Consider the following 22,606-nt stretch of genomic DNA (forward strand, 5'->3'; position numbering starts at 1 on the left):
GAATGTTGGTACCCACCTTTCCTGTTTACCAGTAAAAATATGCCTAAACCTATAAATAACCTTAACCTCAGTAAAACTATGCCTAAACCAAATGCCTTATAGGCCTACAGTAGTTTTGCATTCGTTTTACATGGCTATGTCTCTCCTCTCCAGAGCTCTGCCTAGTAGACTACCCCCCCCCCCCCCCTCTCTCTCTCTCTATGGCTCTGGTGCAGTCTACCCCCATGCACATTTGTCGTACGTAGTGACCATGGTGACGCATGACCGCATGTAACAACCCCCACTAGGCTTTTTAATTAGTTGTAGCCTACGTAGCTGCTGGAGGCGCTGCTCCAAGTCTTTTGGACTTTGCATCTGCCCGTGTGAACTGTGAACGCACCATATGGCTGCTCCGAAAAACACAATGATATGGACCTCCCCGACTTTCATTTAAAAACAAACAAATGGATCATCTCGCTCGCATAATTTTGTTTTTTCTACTAGTGGACTTCTCAGAAGGTAGGTTAATTTAATTAAAAAATAATGTTAACATGGGCATAATAAGCTATAATTCGGGCTTCAGCAGCGGCCGGCTTCCTTTGTTGCCACTTGTCTATTGTGTGCAGCTGTTATGTTACATTATGACCGAAATAAACTAATTAAACTGTACGAACTGGAGAACATACTAACTACTAGATAGACAGACAGACAGAAAGATTTGCGCAATTTCTCAGCTACAAATAAATGTTTTGTAGCAATTGCTTAGATTGCTCCATAGTGTGTTCTTGTCCTGACTTGGACCCTAGCTGTGTGTGTGTGTGTGTGTGTGTGTGTGTGTGTGTGTGTGTCAGCTGACACACACACACACACACACACACACACACACACACACACACACACACACACACACACACACACACACACACACACACACACACACACACACACACACACTGTGTGTCAGTGTGTGTGTGTGTGTGTGTGTGTGTGTGTGTGTGTGTGTGTGTGTGTGTGTGTGTGTAATTATATGCAGGTAAACAAGAAGCCACCTGCATAGCCTACCGTTCACGTGGTAACCATGGTAATCACGGCCGACTGGCAAAACCCAAAACACTGTATCAGGTGACGGGAGGTATACTGAGGGTATAAATTATACAGACTAGTCCTTACCCGTTGTGAGATATCCCCCCCCCCCCCTTGTGGCCATGGGGGGTACTGCGCCCGGGTGCGTTTGTAATTGACTAATCAATTCATTAATAATCATTAATGTGTCAAATCGAAAAAAGGGCTTCGTATAGTATGATGATGATGATAGTATGATGATTATAGTAGCCTATGATGTAATCAAACAGACCTGAATTTCAGGTCTGTTTGGTTACATCTGTAGCCTATATACCCTCTCTGGGGTTCTATGATTTAGTAGAGTCAGCACACACTGCTGGCAGGACCGCACCAGTTACTCTAAAGTTGAACTTTTTGAGGTGGTCGCTGTCTGCCTCTCGTGTGATTTAATTATTTATTTCGTTTTTTAATTTTTTAAACAAAAATGGTTCATCTCGCTCACACCGTCACACTCACACGTAGGCCTACTTGTGTTTTTTCACAAAAGATAAAGAAGACGCTGGAGCAACTAATTGGCTGATTGTAGCCTTTTAAATTTAATAGCAGGGTTGCACGCGCGGTACAGAAAGAACAAACAAAAGAAGTTCCTATATCAGATCACGTCGCATTCATTTCTGTTTCTGGTGTCAAGCTAGAAGTCTCTGAAGGTCATGTGGAAAAAAGCAGACAGGTGCTCTTTCATGATGGTTTTAAAAGAGGATAGATAGAGAGTGGCACCTTTTGATGGCTGTCCACAATATTTGGTGACAAAAATAGTAAAATGCATGCATTCATGTTTTTCCAAATGTTGTGGGAACTCACAATTAACTCACACCCGTTTCTCACTCTTTTGAAGTAGTCTGACAGGTCTTGAACTACCGTCCACCAGGCCCATTGCAAGTCTGTCCCCATCACACCCTATAGAGGAGATCCTAGCCCCTTTCGGGACCCTCGGTGAGTCGGTTACCTTTTTTGAATTTTGGACGGCGGTCCAACAATCAGAAAAGGTAACCGAGGGTCCTGAAAGGGGCTAGAAGAGTCCAAGAGGAGATCCTGTCCAAAAAATCTTATTCTTTGGTGGACTGATTTAATCAGTTGCAAGTTTTTTCAGTCAGTGTGCAGGGTGAGCTGTTGTTATTTTACCATTTAAAAGTTCTGTTGTTGTTTAATCCTGAGGGCTGTATTGTATCTTGATGGTGTAAAGCACTTTGTAATAATATAATAATAAAACTTTATTTGTATAGCACCTTTCATGACATGAAATGCAGCTCAAAGTGCTTTACAGAACAATGGAGAATAAAAGAAAAGCAAGGCAACGACATTAAAAAAAAACAATACAGTGAGGACATGAATAACAAAAAATAAAAATAAAAGATCAATTAAAAGCAATGTTGTAGAAGTGGGTCTTGAGCTGAGCTTTAAAAATGTCTACAGAGTAAATAAAGTCGTTGCCATATTTTGCTTCCTCCAACCGAACCGTCGCTGACTCGCTGTGTAGTGACTAACCTATCATCACACGTGAGTCGGCGTGACCTACATAGATCAGCGTGACCGACAGGTCACAATGAGTCATTCGTTTTTAGGTGGAGAACTGAATAGTATGCATGATGCTATGCATCATGCATACTATTCTTGGGGCATAAACCATAGTGTGGTACAATACTACTTCCTCTCTTTAAAATAGAAGCAAACGCTGTTAATATTCAAGGACGGAAGGTCTGTCATCTCTGTCACCTTATGGAACAATAGTAAAACATTTTAAAAAGGATCCGGGCACACAAAGTTAAAAGAGGAACGCCTTTATTAAATTAAAAAGGCAACTGCCAACATGTTTCGACCTAACAGGTCTTCATCTTGCCCTGATGAAGACCTGTTAGGTCGAAACATGTTGGCTTTTACTTTGATCTCTGAGTGAGTTATGGAACCATTTTTTGCACCAGAGTGGTAAGAGCGAGGTGGTAGAGACAATTTGACTATTTTTGGGAAGGAATTGACACAGACAGACACCTCCATGTTGGCTTGTGGTGGACTTGTGGTGGAAGTATTATTTTTTTGCCAACGGAAATATACAAAATTATTATTGCCAGAAACACATGAATGACCATAATAACAGACCTGTAACTAGAAAAAGTGCCCTTCTGGGCACAGGTCTCCACCAGGATAGGAATGTAGGACATTGCAGCTTGCCTTCATCTGGTGGTTGGATAAAAGGGCAACAAAAGTAAATTATCCACAGATCCGTGCAGTTAGAGGTAAAAACACTTTTCGGCCAGTTATAGCGCCACCTTGAGGCTGAGTTGAAATTGTTCATGTGGCATTTCGTCCTCGGCCTAGTGGGAATGTGCGTGCACAATTTCACGGAAACCACGCGATGTGTTCATGATTTGCAGCATTTTGTTTGAAACTGAGCACTCCTGTGAACTTTGGAAGCCAATCTTAACCAATCAGGATGGAGTCTGAGAAATCTGAAAGACCGGTTTCGTTGGCTCTAGAGAGACTGTGTACCAATTTGCGTGATGTTTGGACAAAATCTGTAGGTGTACTGTGCAAAAACTTGTTTTGCACAAAGCGGCCTCCTGGTGGCGCTATAACAGGCCGTTCTGGAAAGTTTGGGGCAGAGGTTCATCGTTGGCATCCAGGGAGTGTGTGTGTGCAAAATTTGGCATCGACCGGGTTAACGGTGGCCGAGATTAGCTGCTCACGGACACACACACGGACACACGGAGTGCAAAACATACTCTCCCCCCATGCCTTCGGCCTGGTATTAGTGTTATAGTAAATGGAGTGCCAAACATATCCTGAAGAACACTTGGAGAGGCTTCCAAACATGGCTAATATTACCTAGGCAGGTAGCACCGCTAGCACGCGTTTATCCACGCACGCACTCTTGTTCATAATAAGTCATTGTTATGTACTTATGTCTGTCATCTGCTCCACCTCCAGGTGTATCAGAGATGATCCAAACACAGGATCCTGTGAGGACCACGGTGGGAGAGGATGCCCGTTTCACCTGCCAACTCACACAACCCAAGAACGTCCTTCAAGTTACGTGGCAGAGGATGTTACCGGGAGGGACGGAGGACGTTGCCAGCTACAGCAAACGCTTTGGCACCAAGATCAACCCTCCCTTTCTGGGCAAAGTGGACTTTGAAGACACGGGACTGCAGAACAGCACCATAGTGGTCAGGAATGTGACCCAATCAGACCGGGGCTGTTACAGGTGTTTATTTAATGCCTACCCTGAAGGAGCCATCTATAGGAAAACCTGCCTCGTTGTCGATGGTAAGGTGTGTAGGTGTGTGTGGTGCAATAGTCCGACACGGCCTATATCACGGCCTAAACCCTAACCACAGGGTGAGTCTTAACCGGCCTATGTCGGACTATGGGACCGTCGGACGTATCTTGTTCGTGCAGTAAAGGATGGTCAGTTCCATTGTTGACAAAATTACGGTTTGTCTTCCAGAGCAACCAGAGCCCACATTACTCGTCACGCGACCCAACGGCACAGAGCTGACGGTTGTGTCCTGCTCGGCGGTGTCCCGTCCAGCTCTGACAATAACTCTGAGGGTTCCGTGCACACATTTAGGCTCTTCGAGCTACAGCAGCGTCCACTCGGTCAACGCAGACGGTACCGTCGCAGTCAGCAGCACCGTCACCCTGGACGGCTTCTGTAGCAGCAACGCTACACGGGTCCACTGTGTGGTCACTCTCTCCTCTGGCCTGGTGAAGGAGGTGACCCGTGACATTGTCTCTGACAGACAAGGTGAGAGGTGGACAAAGCAGGGTTGATTTCGTCGACTAAAACCAAGACGAAAAATGTCCGTCGACTACCTTTCTTTCACTGACTAAACTAAATGAAAACTAAGCTACAATGACTAAAACTAAGACTAAATATATTGACAATTTCTTCAACAAATATAAAAACTATATAAAAGCGGTCATTACGACGCCATCAAGGCCGACCAAAATACATTTTAGTCGACTTCACTAAATCAACTGTAGATTTAGTCGACTAAAATCTTGTGATATTTATTCGACTAAAACTGAAACATTCCAGTTGACTAAAATGTGACTAAAACCAAATTGAAGCTATTCAACATACAACAAACTAAAAATCTAAATGTGCCGCCAAAAACAACAGTGAGACAAAGTCACAAACATAAATGATGATTCTTGGACAACCTTGACCTTCTTGAACATGTACTGTAGGTGGATGAATTGTTGGGTGATCGACAGATGATGTTACTAATGAATTAGAATTACTCTGTGATGCTTTGTTTAAATCCCCAGGTGTATTTGAGACGTGTGAAGCAGATCAGAGTGGTCACAGTAAGTTCTTCAAACACCCAAAAGACTGTCGCCTGTGCTTAACCGATTTGCACTTCACAGACACCCTTTTAAATGTGTTTTATTTATTTATTTGGGACTCTTTAAATGACAAGATACTGATTTTAAGTAGCATGCTAACAGCTGCTTCCTCAGGCTAGCTGTGCTCATCTTGTTTTCCATTCTCTTTACTGCCAATTATTTTATTTTTGCTCCCTGAGCTGCAAACGTGGAAGAGTTTCACCTCACTGTTACCTGAAATTGTGTTGACAATAAAGTTGATTGATTGAAAGTACCCGTTTGATGCAGAGGGATTTCATAGGGCCCACATAACAACCATTTTCCCCTCACAGTTTACGCGTACATTCGTGCTGCTGCTGTCATCACTGTCATCACAATCATCACAATCATCACAATCATCACAATCGCCGCAGTTGGATTCGTCGTCAGACTTACAAAAAAAGAAGCAAGGTAACATCCTATAATGACTGTTTTCTCTGAACATATACAGATTGATGACTGTCCTCCTCAAAGCTGACTGTTGGTGTTTTCACCTTCTCCTCTAGGCCAAACAATGGCCGTGAAATGAAGGGGATGCCCCAAACAACGATACAAGAGTAAGACAGTCAAACACCAACTGTCTGTCTGTCCATATCATTGGTGTACCTTATTAGGCATGCTCCATTTTGAATAATGAGTCGACCCTTTTGTTTTTTCTCCTCATTTTTCTATAGGACAAATGAGCATTTAGTCTCTGACAACATTGCACTTAGATGACCAGACGTGACCCGAGTTTGATTCCTGCATGGAAAGCTTTAAATGCCCAATGAAGGACTGAATGTCTCCGCAGGATGTAAGAAAAGCATGTCCATGCCTTCATCTTCACTTCAGTAGACTCGATAAATGTTTAGCAGCGTCTTTACAGATCTATTGAACGGATGAGACTGCAGGTGATTATTCTCGGGTCCTTTACCAATATGGAGAAAGTAAAGCTAGTTTTTTTTTCCTCAGATCTTTACACTTCATGGCTTCCTGTGTCAAATACTTGTTTTCAAAGTACTACTGTTGGTTTATGAAGCCTGTGTTTTGGTTTAGGGCCAAAAGGCATTGCACTGCAACATATGATACCTTCTGGGACAGGTCTGCTTTCTGCCCCTGGAATCATAACAAAAGCAGTGGAGAAGCAGTGTTCAGTTTGTAATGTAGCCTATACACTACTACATATATGGAACAAACGTGATATAATACACTTGCCTTGCAAGGCATTGACTGTCATTAACCCTGTAACACCCAGCGTTGCACTAATACAACATATTTTCATTAATTAATTAATATTTTTTATGATCTTTTCACCTAAACGTCATCATTTATGTTCATTGCAATGCCATTGGTCATGATATTTGCATATAAATACCCCCCACAGAGGCTGAAATTCACACAAATAATCTGTGCAATTTTGATTTGTTTTAACCTATGACCTTTAACGCTGATAAAAGTAAATGTGTTTTTTTGTGATCATTAGAATGTCTAGAACATGTTTTATTTATTATTGTGAAAGATATCCCCCCAAATTATTAATTTATTATTGGTTATTCAAACAGCCAAAGAGGTACATTTCAACTTCAAGCTGCAGCACAACATTTATCCAACTAATAGGATTATTTCTTTTTTTTCATAATATATTTTTTATCCCACGATTTTTGTAACCCATTTTTCACCCCTGTGTCAATCATCTAAGTGATCCTGGGCTCTACACACCCTCCGCCAACCTGGGGAGAGCAACGGACTTGAACTCATGCTTCCTTCATGCCCGAGTGTCCAAGTTGCTCCTTTACACCTGACAGGGGGGAGTTTCCCTGGTTGGACGTAGCGCGTGGAAGGAACACGTTATTCCCACCAGTTCCTTTCCCCTCCATCAGGCACCCCGGCTGGCCAGGGGGAGGCAGTTTAGAGACCAGGATTACTGCATGTTTTTTGTGAGGGTACCTACCCTAGGGGACACGGGGAGAACATGCAAACTCCACACAGAAAGGCCCTTTCGCCAACCCCGCCTTCGGGTATGGGCACTGATGATGCGGAGGAGGAAACACGCCGCCAGCACCCACAGCGCCCCGAGCGGGAATCAAACCCAGGACCTTCTAGCTGTGAGGCGACAGCACTACTAACTGTGCCACCGTGCACAGTTAGTAAATTTGCAGAAGTTGACAACTCATGAGTCATGTTGTGCTCAAGAAGTAGAAACCCCCCTTTTTATTCCTGTGAATTGTATCCATTCCTTTACTCTAAATGAGTGCTATTACAGTAATCCAGAAGATGGTGCACTTGAATTTGTTTTAAACTATACGTTAAATTATTATTATTAAACTTCATTTTGGAATTTAAAATGCTCCTCAGATCCTTAGCTCTAGTAAACAAAAATATATATATGAATCGTCATTCCGCGAACCTTGATGTCATTGTTGTATTGTTTATTACTGTAAGTTTGTCTCGTTTGTTTTTATTTTCTGTTGCTTGTGCTGTGCAATTTACCTGAATTGTCTATCATATTCTTCTCAATACGTAAAAAAGGACTGACACCTACTGTACTAGCTAATTTATCAGGTCTCAACTAAGTAAGTAAGTACAAATAAATCTAAGTGTAAATGTGATTTTACTGTGCTTTATGACATGACATATTGGGGGGAAAAGGCATATATCAACCATGCTCTCTCTCTCTCTGTGTACACACACACACACACACACACACACACACACACACACACACACACACACACACACACACACACACACACAAATGAAAGCCTGGGTATCGAGGCTAGGTAAGCCCTGCAAAATGCCGATAAGGAACAAACAGTGGTTAAAGTGCACCACCTAGTGGACAGATGTCAGAACATTAAGACTATTACTTTGCAAAGGTGCGGGCCTGTTATAAACAATAGTCATGTTGGTTAAAAACAAAACGTTTGTTCTTTTGCTTCGTAATAATTTATATACTGTTTGCTAAGTATATTACTGGGGACGGGTTCCCCTGTCTCTCCAGCTCTTTATAAATAAATAAATGTCCACGCGTCTTGACAATTTCATTCAATCTGATTTTGTCAGCTCATCACTTCCAATTTCCCTTGTTTATCCCAAATAAGATCTCTCTCCTGTTTGGATACCAGCCAAACAATTGTTCAAAAACAGCACTAACACGTTTACTTTGCACAGTTAATGCTTATATCGGTGGTTTTCAAGCCTTTAAGGTCCATTATTTATTTGTCATTTGATGATATTTAGCCTCTCGGAGTCGGACCAAAGCCTTATTTACTTATTTACTACTTAAGTAGTCGACTGGGCACAGGGAGAAATAACTGGATGTCCAAACTGAAACTGCTGTCGGATTCACATGTATTAGCAACTTAAATAATTCATAATCACAATATGTACACATTAATTATTAAAAAAAAATACATTCAACTGAAAAACATAGTCACCCTACCAACTTTGTGTTGGTAGGGTAATTATCTCTCTCTCTAGACTGTAGCTATAAAGCTGTATTTTCACGACAGCACCAGAATCTCTCCAGCAAACAAATTAGCAAAACTTGCTGGAATGGCAACAGAAGAGACCGCTTTCACACGCCATCCTTATAGTCTGGTAGATTGAGACGAGATTTCTGGTGAATCGTTCACTTTTTCATAAAAGCATGAAACTTGGTACACAGTATACAGTTTGGGGCCCTAAACCACAGCCGCCTCCTATGGCAGAGGGCATTTGAAGGCTTCAGTCTGCCTGTTTGCCTACGGGAAAGTCCTACACCATGAGAGGCTGTGGCGAACAGACAGGTGTCATCCCCAGGTTCTGCCAAGAACTCTTCTCCAGACCGTCTGCTACACAAAACCCAGAGGCGACGGATCACTTGGACATGAGCTTATTCAAGTTTTACAATGAAAAGATCAACGACCGGTTGGTGACCAGGTATGAAAGCCACAAGAGGATAACTTTGAAGGTAATATTCGGTATTATCATGTTTAGTTCAGGAGTTATGATGCAAAATACACCATTTGGTAATGGTGGAAAGTAAAATGGCCTCCAGGGCCCCAAACTGTACAAGTGTACCAAGTTGTGCTTTTATGAAAAAGTGAACGGTTTTCGTCTCAATCTACCAGACTATTAGCAGTAACAAAGTTCTGGTATTGCATGATAAGAGATGACTTTAGTCCATCAAAAGAACCATCATTATCATTCATTATCACAAGGCTTAACAAGTAGAGTTGGCATTTGGCAGTTCGGTTTGTATCCTCGTCCAAGTTAAGATGACATAATCATGAAATTGCTCGTTTTCGTTACTGCCACATCAAATCGTACATACGTGTGCTGCAGTGCAACAATTAAGACTGTTTACAACTGTATAAAACTTCAAGGCAACTTGTGAACTATTTAAAAGGAAGACAATATCTTCAAGAATTGTGTAACCGATGGGATTGAATTGCATAATTGTACATATACCATGTTGGTGGTGTTCTGTTAAAATGTGTATGATACTGTGAATCTCGTCATTAAAAAGGATGTAACATCACATTTGCTTCTATGAAATAAAACATTGCCTAAAACTTCATTATGATTCTTATCCTACAGTCTTGATGTGGCACTTTGTATTTTTTTGGAACCTATTTTGTATGAATAAAATGTCATGTTGTCCAAACAGTATGGTGGATTCTCTTAGGCTCAGAGACCAGCATCCTGGTCAGTTCTGGGGCAGGTTCTGGGGCAGTTCTGGGGCAGGTTCTGGGTCAGTTCTGGGGCAGGTTCTGGGTCACAGACTGTGTAATGGTCCTCCTGGCACCACATCTAAGAGAGATGTAAAAGAGTGTCAGCGAATCATTGTGGTCTTCACGTTCACATCGTTATTATAAATGCACGGTATTGAAATTAAGAGAGAGTCTGATTATTTTGCATATAATACCGAATCCGATACCTAAAGCCCAAACCACACCAATGATTCACCATGCAACACCTTGCAACTAAACGGTTGCAAGGAGTTGCATGAAACCATTATCCTCAATGGCAGTAGCAAGGAATTGCATTGGTGTGGTGTCCTTAAAACTGTGGCTCAGGGGGGTCCAGGTACATTGGCTGGTAATCCAGTTTGGCAGTTTGCCAGACTGGATTCTGATCCCGATTCCGATCCACGACGGTCTTTACTGCATATCAACCACCCATTTTCTGTCAGCCTATAGATTGTCCCTCCATAAAAATAAATGTTCTGTTGCAAGGAGATGCTACTAGTTGAATTGGTGTGTTTTGGGCTTTACGCATCATTATATTTATATTGAAATCATTGTTGATGTTCTTTTTAGCTGGTGAAAGTACATGGTGAGCCCTCCTTCCCCACTAACAGCCGAGAGACTAGCTGCTGCGTGGCTACAAAGCCATTGACGGTCACATTATTATTGCATCCACAGTATCTGTGAAAACTATCTGGATTTGTTTTTTTTGGCTTTTCTGCCTTTATTGATAAGTGTCATGTGAAGATAGACAACAAAGAGGGAGGGAGAGAAGGGGAGAGACGCGCAGCAAAGGTTCATGAACAGGACTTTTTTATGGCCATTATTAATAATATTTACCATTATAGATGGATAGATGTCAAATTCATTTTTTATGTTAACAGAAACCTTTTGGGGACCACATGTAATTCTTACGGAGCATTAGTCCGACTAGCGGTTATGGTTCGGTTAGGGTTTGAGGTGGGTTGTCCCTTCTTTAAAAAGGCTAAAGCTCAATAGTCTGAGTGATCATTGCGTTTCTCTTTCTCAATTAATACAGACAATACATTCTCAGGTGGGTTGCCAATTTCATCCAATCGTGAGATCCATTCATCAGCTTACATTTGATAGAATTCCAGTTCCTCTGTGTCATCAAATTTAATTTACAATGTATTTAGCAGACGCTCTTAAAGGACCACTTTTAAACCTATCTTCATATAATAGGTCCTCACTAATAATCATGATAAGGGCATGATTGTTTTCTACTCAGTCTGTGTCTCATAGGAGGGCTGTGGGCAGTTTAGAAACCCGTCCACCAGTGACATCATCATTAGGCAGATTCATTTTTTAAACAAGATTATTTTTTACAAAAATGTTGTGAGAACGTATCGTGAGAACGATGGCTTCCATTTTCGCATTGCAACGTTTTAGGACTAGAAAGCCTGCAGTTTCTATTAGCTTGTATTCCCCATCGATGATGTCACTGGAAGACGGGTTTCTGAACTGCCCAATGACCTCCTATGAGACACAGACTGAGTAGAAAACAATTGCAAGAAAATGGCGCAATTCTTTTTTAAGGTGAGGACCTATTATATGAAGATAGGTTGAAAAGTGGGGAAGTGGTCCTTTAATCCATTCTGGGCGGGAACCCCTTTTGGTGTTAGCAATATGTTATGCTTTAGCTATTGAAAAATAGCAGATCTACAAGCTCATGTACGAGCTTGTAGGTCTGCTATTTTTGAAAAATCGAAGAGTGACTGACATAGAAGACATTTTTAGAATCTGATCTCAGGTCAGAATGAAAACTGTCAGGATGTAGAAGACATTTTTTTAATCTGATCTCAGGTCAGAATGGGTTAATCCAAAGCCACGTACAGTATCCAAGAACACCACAAGGTAATGCATCAAATACATAGAAATAATCATCCAGGATCATAAAGCAAAGCAGAAAGCTATCCTCCGTCTAACAGTAGATTAAACACTATGCATCCGTCTACCGTACATAACATGCTATCCAAATGACATGTTTTAGCCTTTGCATAAGCCTGCACGGTTGTCGAGACTAGGGCAAGTGCTACGGCAATTCCACTTGTTTATGGCGCGTCCCGACAAAAAATGTTAAGTCTTAGTCATAGTCTTGGAGAGAGAGACCCCTCTTAACCCATTCTGACCTGAGATCAGATTCATACGAGGTTTCCGCCGGACACACACTGGTCTGATGAACCCATTCTGACCTGAGATCAGATTCTAAAAATGTCAGTCGCTCTTCGATTTTTCAAAAATAGCAGACCTACAAGCTCGTATCGCGCCACTCGGTGGCGCGATATGAGCTTGTAGATCTGCTATTTTTAAATAGCTAAAGCATAACATGATGCTGACACCAAAATGGGTGCCCGTTCAGAATGGGTTAAGTCTTCAGCAAGGTTTTTAATTAATATGTGAAAAGATTAAGAATATAGAACACTTTAACACACAAACAAAAAAACATACCCTTTTTCCAACTGCAACAGATCCATACTTGTATGCCAACAAGATGAGAGCGCCGACCGCGCCGACCGTGCAGAGAGCGCCAATAACAATCGCTATGATGTGTCCTGCATTCAGACCTGTAGGAATCGACACAAATCAAATCACTTTGCATGTACAGACGGCTACAGTAGCAATAAACTTATGACTGTAGACCAGTGGTTCTTAACCAGCGGTCCGGGGACCACCAGTGGTCCCTTGAGGGGGTTCCAGGTGGTCCCCAGCAAAGTTGTTAAGTACCAAATGGACCCTTATTCGATCTTTAACTCTTGAGTGTGAAATTAAACCATTTTACGCTCTCAAGAGTTACATTATTGTTAAACATCTGCATTACTTAATTTGCAAGAAGTCTACACAATTAGAGAATGTAGAACAATTGTTATTTCGATTGATGTTTGCCTGTCATCCCTCCTATGCACATAATCTTATCCAACAACAACAACATCATCATATTAGGGTCTGAGAGGCTAAATCTCACCAAATGGTGGTGCGTGGCTCAAATGCAGAATAAATAATGGACCTCGATATGAAAAAGGTTGAAAACCTACTGCCTTGTAGACAATCACAATGAACAGAAAGAAATAAACAAATATATGAATATTAGAGATGGATGTTAAAACATAACATTCAATACCTGGGATCAGTGGGATGTCATGGTGTGCCACAGCGGTGTGGTTGATGTGCGCAAGGTGAACTCTGCATGTGAACCTGCCGGTTCCCCTCGCCGTCAGGTTGCTCTGGACAGCATAGCAGTGTTCAGAAGGTGTGTATGTCACCGGGGCTTCAGCAGCGAGGACGATGCCCTCACTGTCCAGCCAAGACATCTCGGGGCGTGGATACCAGCACCCAGAATCACACGTCAAAGACAAGCCGTCGTCTTTTGGTCCAGCCGAGTAGATCTCTGGCTGAGACACATTACCTGTAAAACAAAAAATAAATCAACATTATCTACACTCGGTTATCATATTCCATGGTTGGGCGCTTGGTTGATTGCCGATATTATATTTGTGCGACAAAAGCAGTTAATGTGAGAACGGCTCTGCGACACATTGGGAGATTGTAGATCAGATTTTCAGTGTGCGACTGCGACCCCGTCGTACGACGAAGTGTACGGCTGTAACGTGTGCAGTGCCAGCGCACGGTCAATGAACAAGATGAGACGACGTGACTGGCTTTCTTTTCTACCGCCATGCACTTCTCATCACTGACCAAAACGTGTTTGTCTTGGGTATAAAATCATCTTAGCAGACCTTGTGTATCGAACTGTAGTTTCCTGTGCTTTTTTTTACAAATAGCCTGCATTCTTAGACTCACTAAATTGAGAAAGGATTGCAATCAATGTCACCTTCCAGGGGTCCTGGTATTAGTGCTGCCAGAATTGGCCAAAAATGATATTCGAATAGTCCTTTTAAAACACCACATGTATTCGAACAATTTTGAATGTCGAATGTATATGATTTTAATATGAATAGGATGTGAATATTGCAGAATAATATGCTGTAAAACTCTTTCTTTATCTATATGGTCCGGTCCTGTATGGGCCGTGGTTGGTTCTGAGAAATGCAGTCTTGAGTCATGAGAAATCTTTGAGAAATGAGAAAGAAAGAAGGAAGAAAGAGGAAGAGAGAAGAGAAAGAGGAAGAAAGAGAAAGTCTTTGAGAAATGCAGTCTTGAGTCTTGCGAGATCAAATGAAAGATTCATAATGATCTTAATAGCCTAATTTTTGTATTATGTTTTAGTTTACGTGGCACAGAGTCTCGCCATAACAATTTTAACGTTATTCAAATCTTAATTTAAAATTTTGATTATTCTATAATTTTTTTACATTTGAATATTCATTCGAATATGGAATATTTGTTGGCAGCACTACCTGGTATGCAATACTGTACTCGAACATCGTTGAAGTGGGTCTCATAAAATGTCCCTGGAAAACAGTGGTTCTCAAACTTTTTCTTGTCAAGGACCCCCAAATTGACACATTCATTAGCCTGCGGTCCCCCATTAGAAAATATATGGCAAGGACACCCATAAGATAATATTTTTATGGCACTAGCAGTGATTCTCAACCATTTTGATTTCAAGGACCCCCGGTTTGACCTGAATTAGGCTATGGCCCCCATTTCTCTCTCTGGGACCCCAATGTATATCGTAAAATCAAAGTATATTTAACTCCGAGTGTACAAATGGAACAAATGGTTTGTACACTCTGAGTTACAGACCCATTTGGTTCGTAACTATCATTTAGCTGGAGACCCCCTGGAACTCCCTTGAGGACCCCTGGGGGTCCCCAGACCCCACTTTGGGAAACGTTCCCGTTGCAGCCCTCGAGTGTGATCCATAATTCCATATAAATATCATCAAACATGTTTGTCAGATTGGACATTTGACCAGGGGAAAGAACGCACACTGTGTGCAAACTGTGTAATTTCTAACAAGAAAAAACAACAACCTCCGGGACGACGGGTCCCGAAGCCATTTCCCGGGCGGGAAATTGCGTGCCTTGTACCCGGGAGGCCCGGAATCCAGGGATTAAACCCTACCCCACACTGAGAAGCACTTGGAATTGTAGGACAGTGAGGAATTATTTAGTTTGATTGACAAGTATTGTGAAAACAGCAATATTGTCGCAATGCTAGGCATTGTGAGCGTTGTGAGGTCCAGGCGGGGTCCCAAAAAACCCCCATCTAAAAGACCACCCCTGGGTCCCGGGACCCATTACATGGAAAACCTATTTACATCACTGTGCTAATAAAGTATTCAGTCAATCAAGTGGTGATTCTGTAAACCCTTACCAACGTGGAGATTGGTCGAACAGGATCTGCTGTGCAGGTCTGGAACTTTACACCGGTACGTGCCGGCGTCAGAGAACTGCACCTCACGCAGCACCAGCGACAGATCACCGCCGGCCAGCTTCTCTTCAGACACGCTGCACCTCTGTCCTCGGTACAGCTCGTTCAGGTACCGGTCTTCAATCACGTGGCCGTTCCGGTGGATGTACACGTACTGGGGTTCGAGGTGCGACTCCGTTCTACTCCACTCCGTGGTCAGGTATGTAGCGTTGACGGGCAGCGCAATGCGACAGGGAAGGCTCACCGTGTCCCCCACTGTGGCCAGCACGGGTCGAGATGGGCAGACCACCCGACGATGCTCTCCTTAAAGACAAAGCAAAGAAATGTATAGCGATGTTGTTAATATCTGATCTTCATTTGGATGGATGCGGGCTATGCCGTTTGCTAGAGGTGTGAATGTTCACTGCATGGCCTCACAAGTTCGATTTGATTATGATTCAGCCATCCGTGATTTGATTGTACGGTGCATCTTAATTTTGTATATTGCTGCCAATGACAAAACGGTCAATACAAGCGGTGAAATTTAAATACACACTTTATGACAGTTTTATTCAAGTGCTTTAATGTGATACGTGTATAATCACACTTTAATTCAAACACAAATGACTTAACATTTAATTCATAATATTATTATTATTAACATTGAATTAAGAAAAATCAATGTGTTACATTTAAGGTTGGGCGATGGGACAAATATATCGCCAATCGAAACAAGCCCTCGAGGAGGGCTTTGAGTTATCCTTTTGGCACCATTGTATAATCGTACAGCTGTACAATTTGCAAACAGTGCAGAAAGTACTCAAATCAATCAAAATTGGCATGTAACGCAAACATCACGCCAACATAAAATTAGCCTTGTATACGTTCACTCAGTGCAGTGACAGACTGACAGTCCAGGGGACTGTAGGCAACCTCTGGGTATAGTTACTATATACAGTAGGTACAAGGCCTATTAATAGTCTGGATTTTCACCTTCATTCTGTAGCTCATCTGAGTCACTCAGATGAGCCACGTGAGTCACGTTTCAGAAAAACTGCGCTTTCCCCCGCACCAGTCCAGGAACGCTGCGACTGCTTATCCTTTTGCACATCGTATCCAAAAAGTAAAGGTCCGCTAATTAACTCAACTAATTTTACTTCAGGAGCAGACAAGAAAATCCACGTTACGGGTTGAAACGAGCGTTTAAATCGTGTGCAATTAGGTTTTCCAAGTACCCCCCCTTACCCCTCACTGTAAATGTTTCTTTTCCCTTTTTGCTTCCTTTATGATGAATTCCTGTTCTGTTTTTTAACTATATAGAAGTATAGAACTTAGAAGTGTCCATTTGTACGTCTCTAAAAGTTTTGATGAATTGAACTAAGTGGACCCTGTTGTAAACAAGTGAAATGCTTAATTGGGTCGTCCACTCACAGTTAACAGTCTTTGTATTGAGTTTGTGCTTGAAATGTACTGTAATTCTGCAAACTATAAAAGTCCCCCCGAGGGGGGGGGGGGGGGAAGAGAGAGAGAGAGAGAGAGAGAGAGAGAGAGAGAGAGAGAGAGAGAGAGAGAGAGAGAGAGAGAGAGAGAGAGAGAGAGAGAGAGAGAGAGAGAGATAGAGAGCGGGAGAGGGAGAGAGCGGGAGAGGGAGAGAGAGCGAGAGCGCGCGAGAGAGAGAGAGGGAGAGAGAGAGAGATAGAGGGCGGGAGAGAGAGAGAGAGATAGAGAGGGAGAGAGAGAGATAGAGAGGGAGAGAGAGGGGGAGAGCGAGAGCGAGAGCGAGAGAGAGAGAGAGAGAGAGGGAGATGGAGAGAGGGAGAGAGAGAGATAGAGAGCGGGAGAGAGAGCGAGAGCGCGAGAGCGAGAGAGAGAGAGAGAGGGGCAAGGCTTAACGCTGGCTAAGACTCCCTCATAGTGACATCATCGCCTCTGGGCTTATTATTTGAAATCTGCTATTTCTGCAATTGTTGAAAATTGAGAGAGGGCGACGGCGGCGACAACGACGGGATGGGCCCGGGGACGGGGGGTATCCTGGGGCAGTGTTCAAAAAATATGGACAAAGCGTTCCCTGGGTCTAACATGGACGTAAAATGAAGCCTGTTATTCCTGCACTGTAAGTCGCCATCTTTCTAGATCCGTTTTGGCCCAGCTGGCCATTGGCTGGCTCAGTTTTGGCCCAGCTGGCCATTGGCTGGCCCAGACAACGAGGCCGGACTTCCCCCCTTCTTCTCCGTGGGTTTTTATTTTGACTCGAGTGGGAGGGGAATCCCGATCATAGACTGTAACGGTAGCCACGCCCCTCAGAACATACGCGACTTTATGGTCATTATTTTAATTAATGGGATCATAATTTTCCAAAAAGAATATTATGACATTAGAAATGAGACTTTAAACTAGTGACTGGAAGCAGAAAGTATTCATGACCATGTTTATTAAGGTAATACAGTCTAGGTGAAGTTGGGCCCAAATACATGGACTTCTATGGGGATATGGGTTTTTCTGGGTCCAATGACAGCGCCACAAGTAACAGGCCATTATATGAACTACGATTTCCTTAGTGGCTTCACAAAATATCTGTCTGACTGCCCCCCTGGTTCAAACGCCTAATAGTTGTCTTTCTGTTGTTGTACATATCAAGGCAGATTGAAGTTGACCCCTGACGCCCAACCTGTCCCAGACAGTACACACAAGCGATACATACTTCTGTCCCTCAAATGAACAGTTTGGATCTAGTCACCCGGCCTACATCTTTCTAAACCATCGACTGATTCGATTTCCACCTTTTAACTCGATGGATTCTACACCTGTAGTGTTGTATATTCACATTTGAGTATTAAAAACACACCGGACACAGGGCTGCCTTGTAGTCTTTACTGAATCACTTCAATGAATCAAATCCCAGTCACATTGCATGTAATCACCACCACTTAATCACATATGACCCACCTGTCTCTAACATCCTGGTACCCTATGCAATACAAGTGGCTGGACTGTGTAAAACACCTTTACACAGAAAGGCTCCTGGCAAGTGCCTAGGCGACGTGCATTAGCCTCGATATACTCAGGCTTTCATTTAAGATATTTGGTTAACTATATACATATTAGGGTTAAAGTTACCTTTCACACACGCGACGTAGCAGATGATCCAACACATTACGCACAAAGACATTGTGAAAAAGTAGTGGGTGTGCATCATTCTGATCTGAACTGTCCTGGACGATGCTGTCAGGCTCCTCTGTCCTCTCCAGAGCTCTGCCTAGTAGACTACCCCCCTCTCTCTCTCTCTCCACTCTATGGGAGTGTCCTCCACCTGCATACCATTCACGTGCCGTGGTAACCATGGTAACCATGGTTCATGTGGTAACCATCCTGGGGCAGTGTTCAAAGTAACGCCTAATAGTTGTCTTTCTGTTGTTGTACATATCAAGGCAGATTGAAGTTGACCCCTGACGCCCAACCTGTCCCAGACAGTACACACAAGCGATACATACTTCTGTCCCTCAAATGAACAGTTTGGATCTGGTCACCCGGCCTACATCTTTCTAAACCATCGACTGATTCAATTTCCACCTTTTAACTACACCTGTAGTGTTGTATATTCACATTTAACCCATTCTGACCTGAGATCAGATTCTAAAAATGTCTATTACATCCTGACAGTTCATTATTAACCCATTCTGACCTGAGATCAGATTCTAAAAGTGTCTTCGATTTTTCAAAAATAGCAGACCTACAAGCTTGTATCGCGCCACTCGGTGGCGCGATATGAGCTTGTAGATCTGCTATTTTTCAATAGATAAAGCATAACATGATGCTAACACCAAAATGGGTGCCCGTTCAGAATGGGTTAAGTACTAAAAACACACCGGACACAGGGCTGCCTTGTAGTCTTTACTGAATCACTTCAATGAATCAAATCCCAGTCACATTGCATGTAATCACCACCACTTAATCACATATGACCCACCTGTCTCTAACATCCTGGTACCCTATGCAATACAAGTGGCTGGACTGTGTAAAACACCTTTACACAGAAAGGCTCCTGGCAAGTGCCTAGGCGACGTGCATTAGCCTTGATATACTCAGGCTTTCATTTAAGATATTTGGTTAACTATATACATATTAGGGTTAAAGTTACCTTTCACACACGCGACGTAGCAGATGATCCAACACATTACGCACAAAGACATTGTGAAAAAGTACTGGGTGTGCATCATTCTGATCTGAACTGTCCTGGACGATGCTGTCAGGCTCCTCTGTCCTCTCCAGAGCTCTGCCTAGTAGACTACCCCCCTCTCTCTCTCTCTCCACTCTATGGGAGTGTCCTCCACCGGCATACCATTCACGTGCCGTGGTAACCATGGTAACCAGAAGAAGAAGAAGAAATGTCTTGCCGTTCTGGTAAATCAAGTTTACCAAGGGTAACTGGACTAAGCATCAGATACTTGTTTACAGCCAGGCCCACATGGAGCATTTCATGGTAGTGGTTCAATGCCTTGTCCAAGGGCACTTCAACTGTGGTAATTTTAACGTGTCGGACCGCTGATTCGAACTGGCGACCTTCCGATATCTAGCCCGCTCCGCAATCCACTCGGCCACCGCTGCCACTATGGTTCATGTGGTAACCATCCTGGGGCAGTGTTCAAAGTAACGCCTAATAGTTGTCTTTCTGTTGTTGTACATATCAAGGCAGATTGAAGTTGACCCCTGACGCCCAACCTGTCCCAGACAGTACACACAAGCGATACATACTTCTGTCCCTCAAATGAACAGTTTGGATCTGGTCACCCGGCCTACATCTTTCTAAACCATCGACTGATTCAATTTCCACCTTTTAACTACACCTGTAGTGTTGTATATTCACATTTAACCCATTCTGACCTGAGATCAGATTCTAAAAATGTCTATTACATCCTGACAGTTCATTATTAACCCATTCTGACCTGAGATCAGATTCTAAAAGTGTCTTCGATTTTTCAAAAATAGCAGACCTACAAGCTCGTATCGCGCCACTCGGTGGCGCGATATGAGCTTGTAGATCTGCTATTTTTCAATAGATAAAGCATAACATGATGCTAACACCAAAATGGGTGCCCGTTCAGAATGGGTTAAGTACTAAAAATACACCGGACACAGGGCTGCCTTGCAGTCTTTACTGAATCACTTCAATGAATCAAATCCCAGTCACATTGCATGTAATCACCACCACTTAATCACATATGACCCACCTGTCTCTAACATCCTGGTACCCTATGCAATACAAGTGGCTGGACTGTGTAAAACACCTTTACACAGAAAGGCTCCTGGCAAGTGCCTAGGCGACATGCATTAGCCTCGATATACTCAGGCTTTCATTTAAGATATTTGGTTAACTATATACATATTAGGGTTAAAGTTACCTTTCACACACGCGACGTAGCAGATGATCCAACACATTACGCACAAAGACATTGTGAAAAAGTACTGGGTGTGCATCATTCTGATCTGAACTGTCCTGGACGATGCTGTCAGGCTCCTCTGTCCTCTCCAGAGCTCTGCCTAGTAGACTACCCCCCGCCTCTCTCTCTCCACTCTATGGGAGTGTCCTCCACCTGCATACCATTCACGTGGTAACCATGGTAACCATGGTTCATGTGGTAACCATCCTGGGGCAGTGTTCAAACGCCTAATAGTTGTCTTTCTGTTGTTGTACATATCAAGGGCAATCAAAAGAATAAATCAAAGAACAAGATTCTTAGGCAGAATATCCTCCTTCATTAACAAAAGGGCCCTCAGGACCTTAGCTGGAGCCCTCATACTGCCCATCTTTGACTATGCTTGTACGTCCTGGTTCCCTAACACCTCAATGGCACAGAAAACCAAGCTTCAAACTTCTCAAAACAAACTAATCCGTCTTCTTCTCCACCTAGGGGGCCCATGACCCACCTATATGCGGAACATTTTGACAGCATAGGCTGGCTCAGGGTGGAAGACAGAGTCAAGCAATTGAAGATGGGCCTGACGTTCAAAATTGTAAATGCAACTTTACCCTCCATGCCCTCAGGACCTGTCAGCAGGTCAAAGGGAGAGGAGGTGATCGCCCCAGCCTCTTTGTGCGAATAACCCCCTTCCGATTAAACCTTCGTCCCCAACCTGTGCATACTGTATATTTCATGTTTAGAGGAAATGTATATGTTGCTTTAAATTATTATTGTTATATCACTTACTATTACTGTGTTAACTTATTATTCATGTCATGTGTGAGTGGATAGGACCCGAATGGAAACAAGGCCGCAAGGTCTTTCTTCGGTGAGATCCTTTTTTGAACAAAGATGCCTGACTGTACATTGTGCCGTTTGCATTTATGTTGCCTAATAAAGTATTCAATAAAAAAAAAAAAAGGAAGATTGACGTTGACCCCTGACGCCCAACCTGTCCATGACAGTACACACAAGCAATACATACTTCTGTCCCTAAAATGAACAGTTTGGATCTGGTCACCCGGCCTACATCTTTCTAAACCATCGACTGATTCGATTTCCACCTTTTAACTACACCTGTAGTGTTGTATATTCACATTTAAAGGCCCGCTGACACGCCCCTCGGGAGATAAGAACGGCTATCAAACAATGCTATCATGATTCTGACGTCAGACTGTGACAAGCTTTCTCCAACGACTTCTATGCGGGCTCGCCGGGCTTGGTGGCCGTAATAGCATAGCAACTTATGCTACTATTTTGGTGTCACATTTAGAGTCATATTTCCTATAAATGTAATTGAAAAATATTTTTTCGCTCTAAAATATTCGTTACAATGACATTGAGTTGACGTGTAAGTTTGAGGGTAAACTGTTGCATATTCGCAATTTCGCGTGACTAGTTCCAGAGAGCTGGGATGCAGCTCTCTGTAACCCCGCTAACATGGCCTCAAATTCAGCCTTGTGCAGAGCCCTGTTCACAGGTTCACTGCCTGTCTATAGCAGCATTGCACCGGGCTAAAATGCATATCAGTCTTCAAATATCTTATGTACCACAGCATTGTTCAAGTGAACTGTGTGTTTATGCTTGTTCAATATCGCTATGATGATTTATCGCCGCGTCACTCGAGTGACGAGTCCC

At 42.9% G+C, this 22,606-nt stretch overlaps 2 protein-coding genes across 2 annotated transcripts; one reads left to right on the forward strand and one right to left on the reverse strand.

The window, feature by feature from the left end:
- Window positions 1–392: 392 nt before the first annotated feature.
- Window positions 393–6,679, forward strand: LOC310874398 (OX-2 membrane glycoprotein-like). Its single transcript, XM_083787177.1, has 6 exons — window positions 393–498; window positions 4,024–4,362; window positions 4,544–4,843; window positions 5,371–5,409; window positions 5,918–6,023; window positions 6,141–6,679. Exons 1-5 carry the CDS (start codon window positions 444–446, stop codon window positions 5,920–5,922), a joined length of 738 nt encoding a protein of 245 aa, XP_083643303.1. The 5' UTR covers window positions 393–443; the 3' UTR covers window positions 5,923–6,023; window positions 6,141–6,679.
- A 2,223-nt stretch (window positions 6,680–8,902) lies between these two features.
- Window positions 8,903–18,663, reverse strand: LOC310874759 (butyrophilin-like protein 10; the record flags this gene model as incomplete). Its single annotated transcript, XM_083787622.1, has 5 exons — window positions 8,903–10,239; window positions 12,645–12,760; window positions 13,315–13,599; window positions 15,474–15,833; window positions 18,627–18,663. The coding sequence occupies 5 exons, from the start codon at window positions 18,661–18,663 to the stop codon at window positions 10,117–10,119; spliced, it is 921 nt and encodes a 306-aa protein (XP_083643748.1). The 3' UTR covers window positions 8,903–10,116.
- Window positions 18,664–22,606: the final 3,943 nt, after the last annotated feature.

Source organism: Protomyctophum parallelum (genome assembly GCF_964188405.1).
Source record: "Protomyctophum parallelum genome assembly, chromosome: 17".
NCBI classification, from domain to species: domain Eukaryota; kingdom Metazoa; phylum Chordata; class Actinopteri; order Myctophiformes; family Myctophidae; genus Protomyctophum; species Protomyctophum parallelum.

Coding starts and splice junctions, on each gene's coding strand:
- LOC310874398 (XM_083787177.1), top strand. CDS start 444: ATGGATCATCTCGCTCGCATAATTTTGTTTTTTCTACTAGTGGACTTC. Junction 499..4,023: donor ACTAGTGGACTTCTCAGAAG/GTAGGTTAATTT, acceptor CTCCACCTCCAG/GTGTATCAGAGATGATCCAA. Junction 4,844..5,370: donor CATTGTCTCTGACAGACAAG/GTGAGAGGTGGA, acceptor TTAAATCCCCAG/GTGTATTTGAGACGTGTGAA.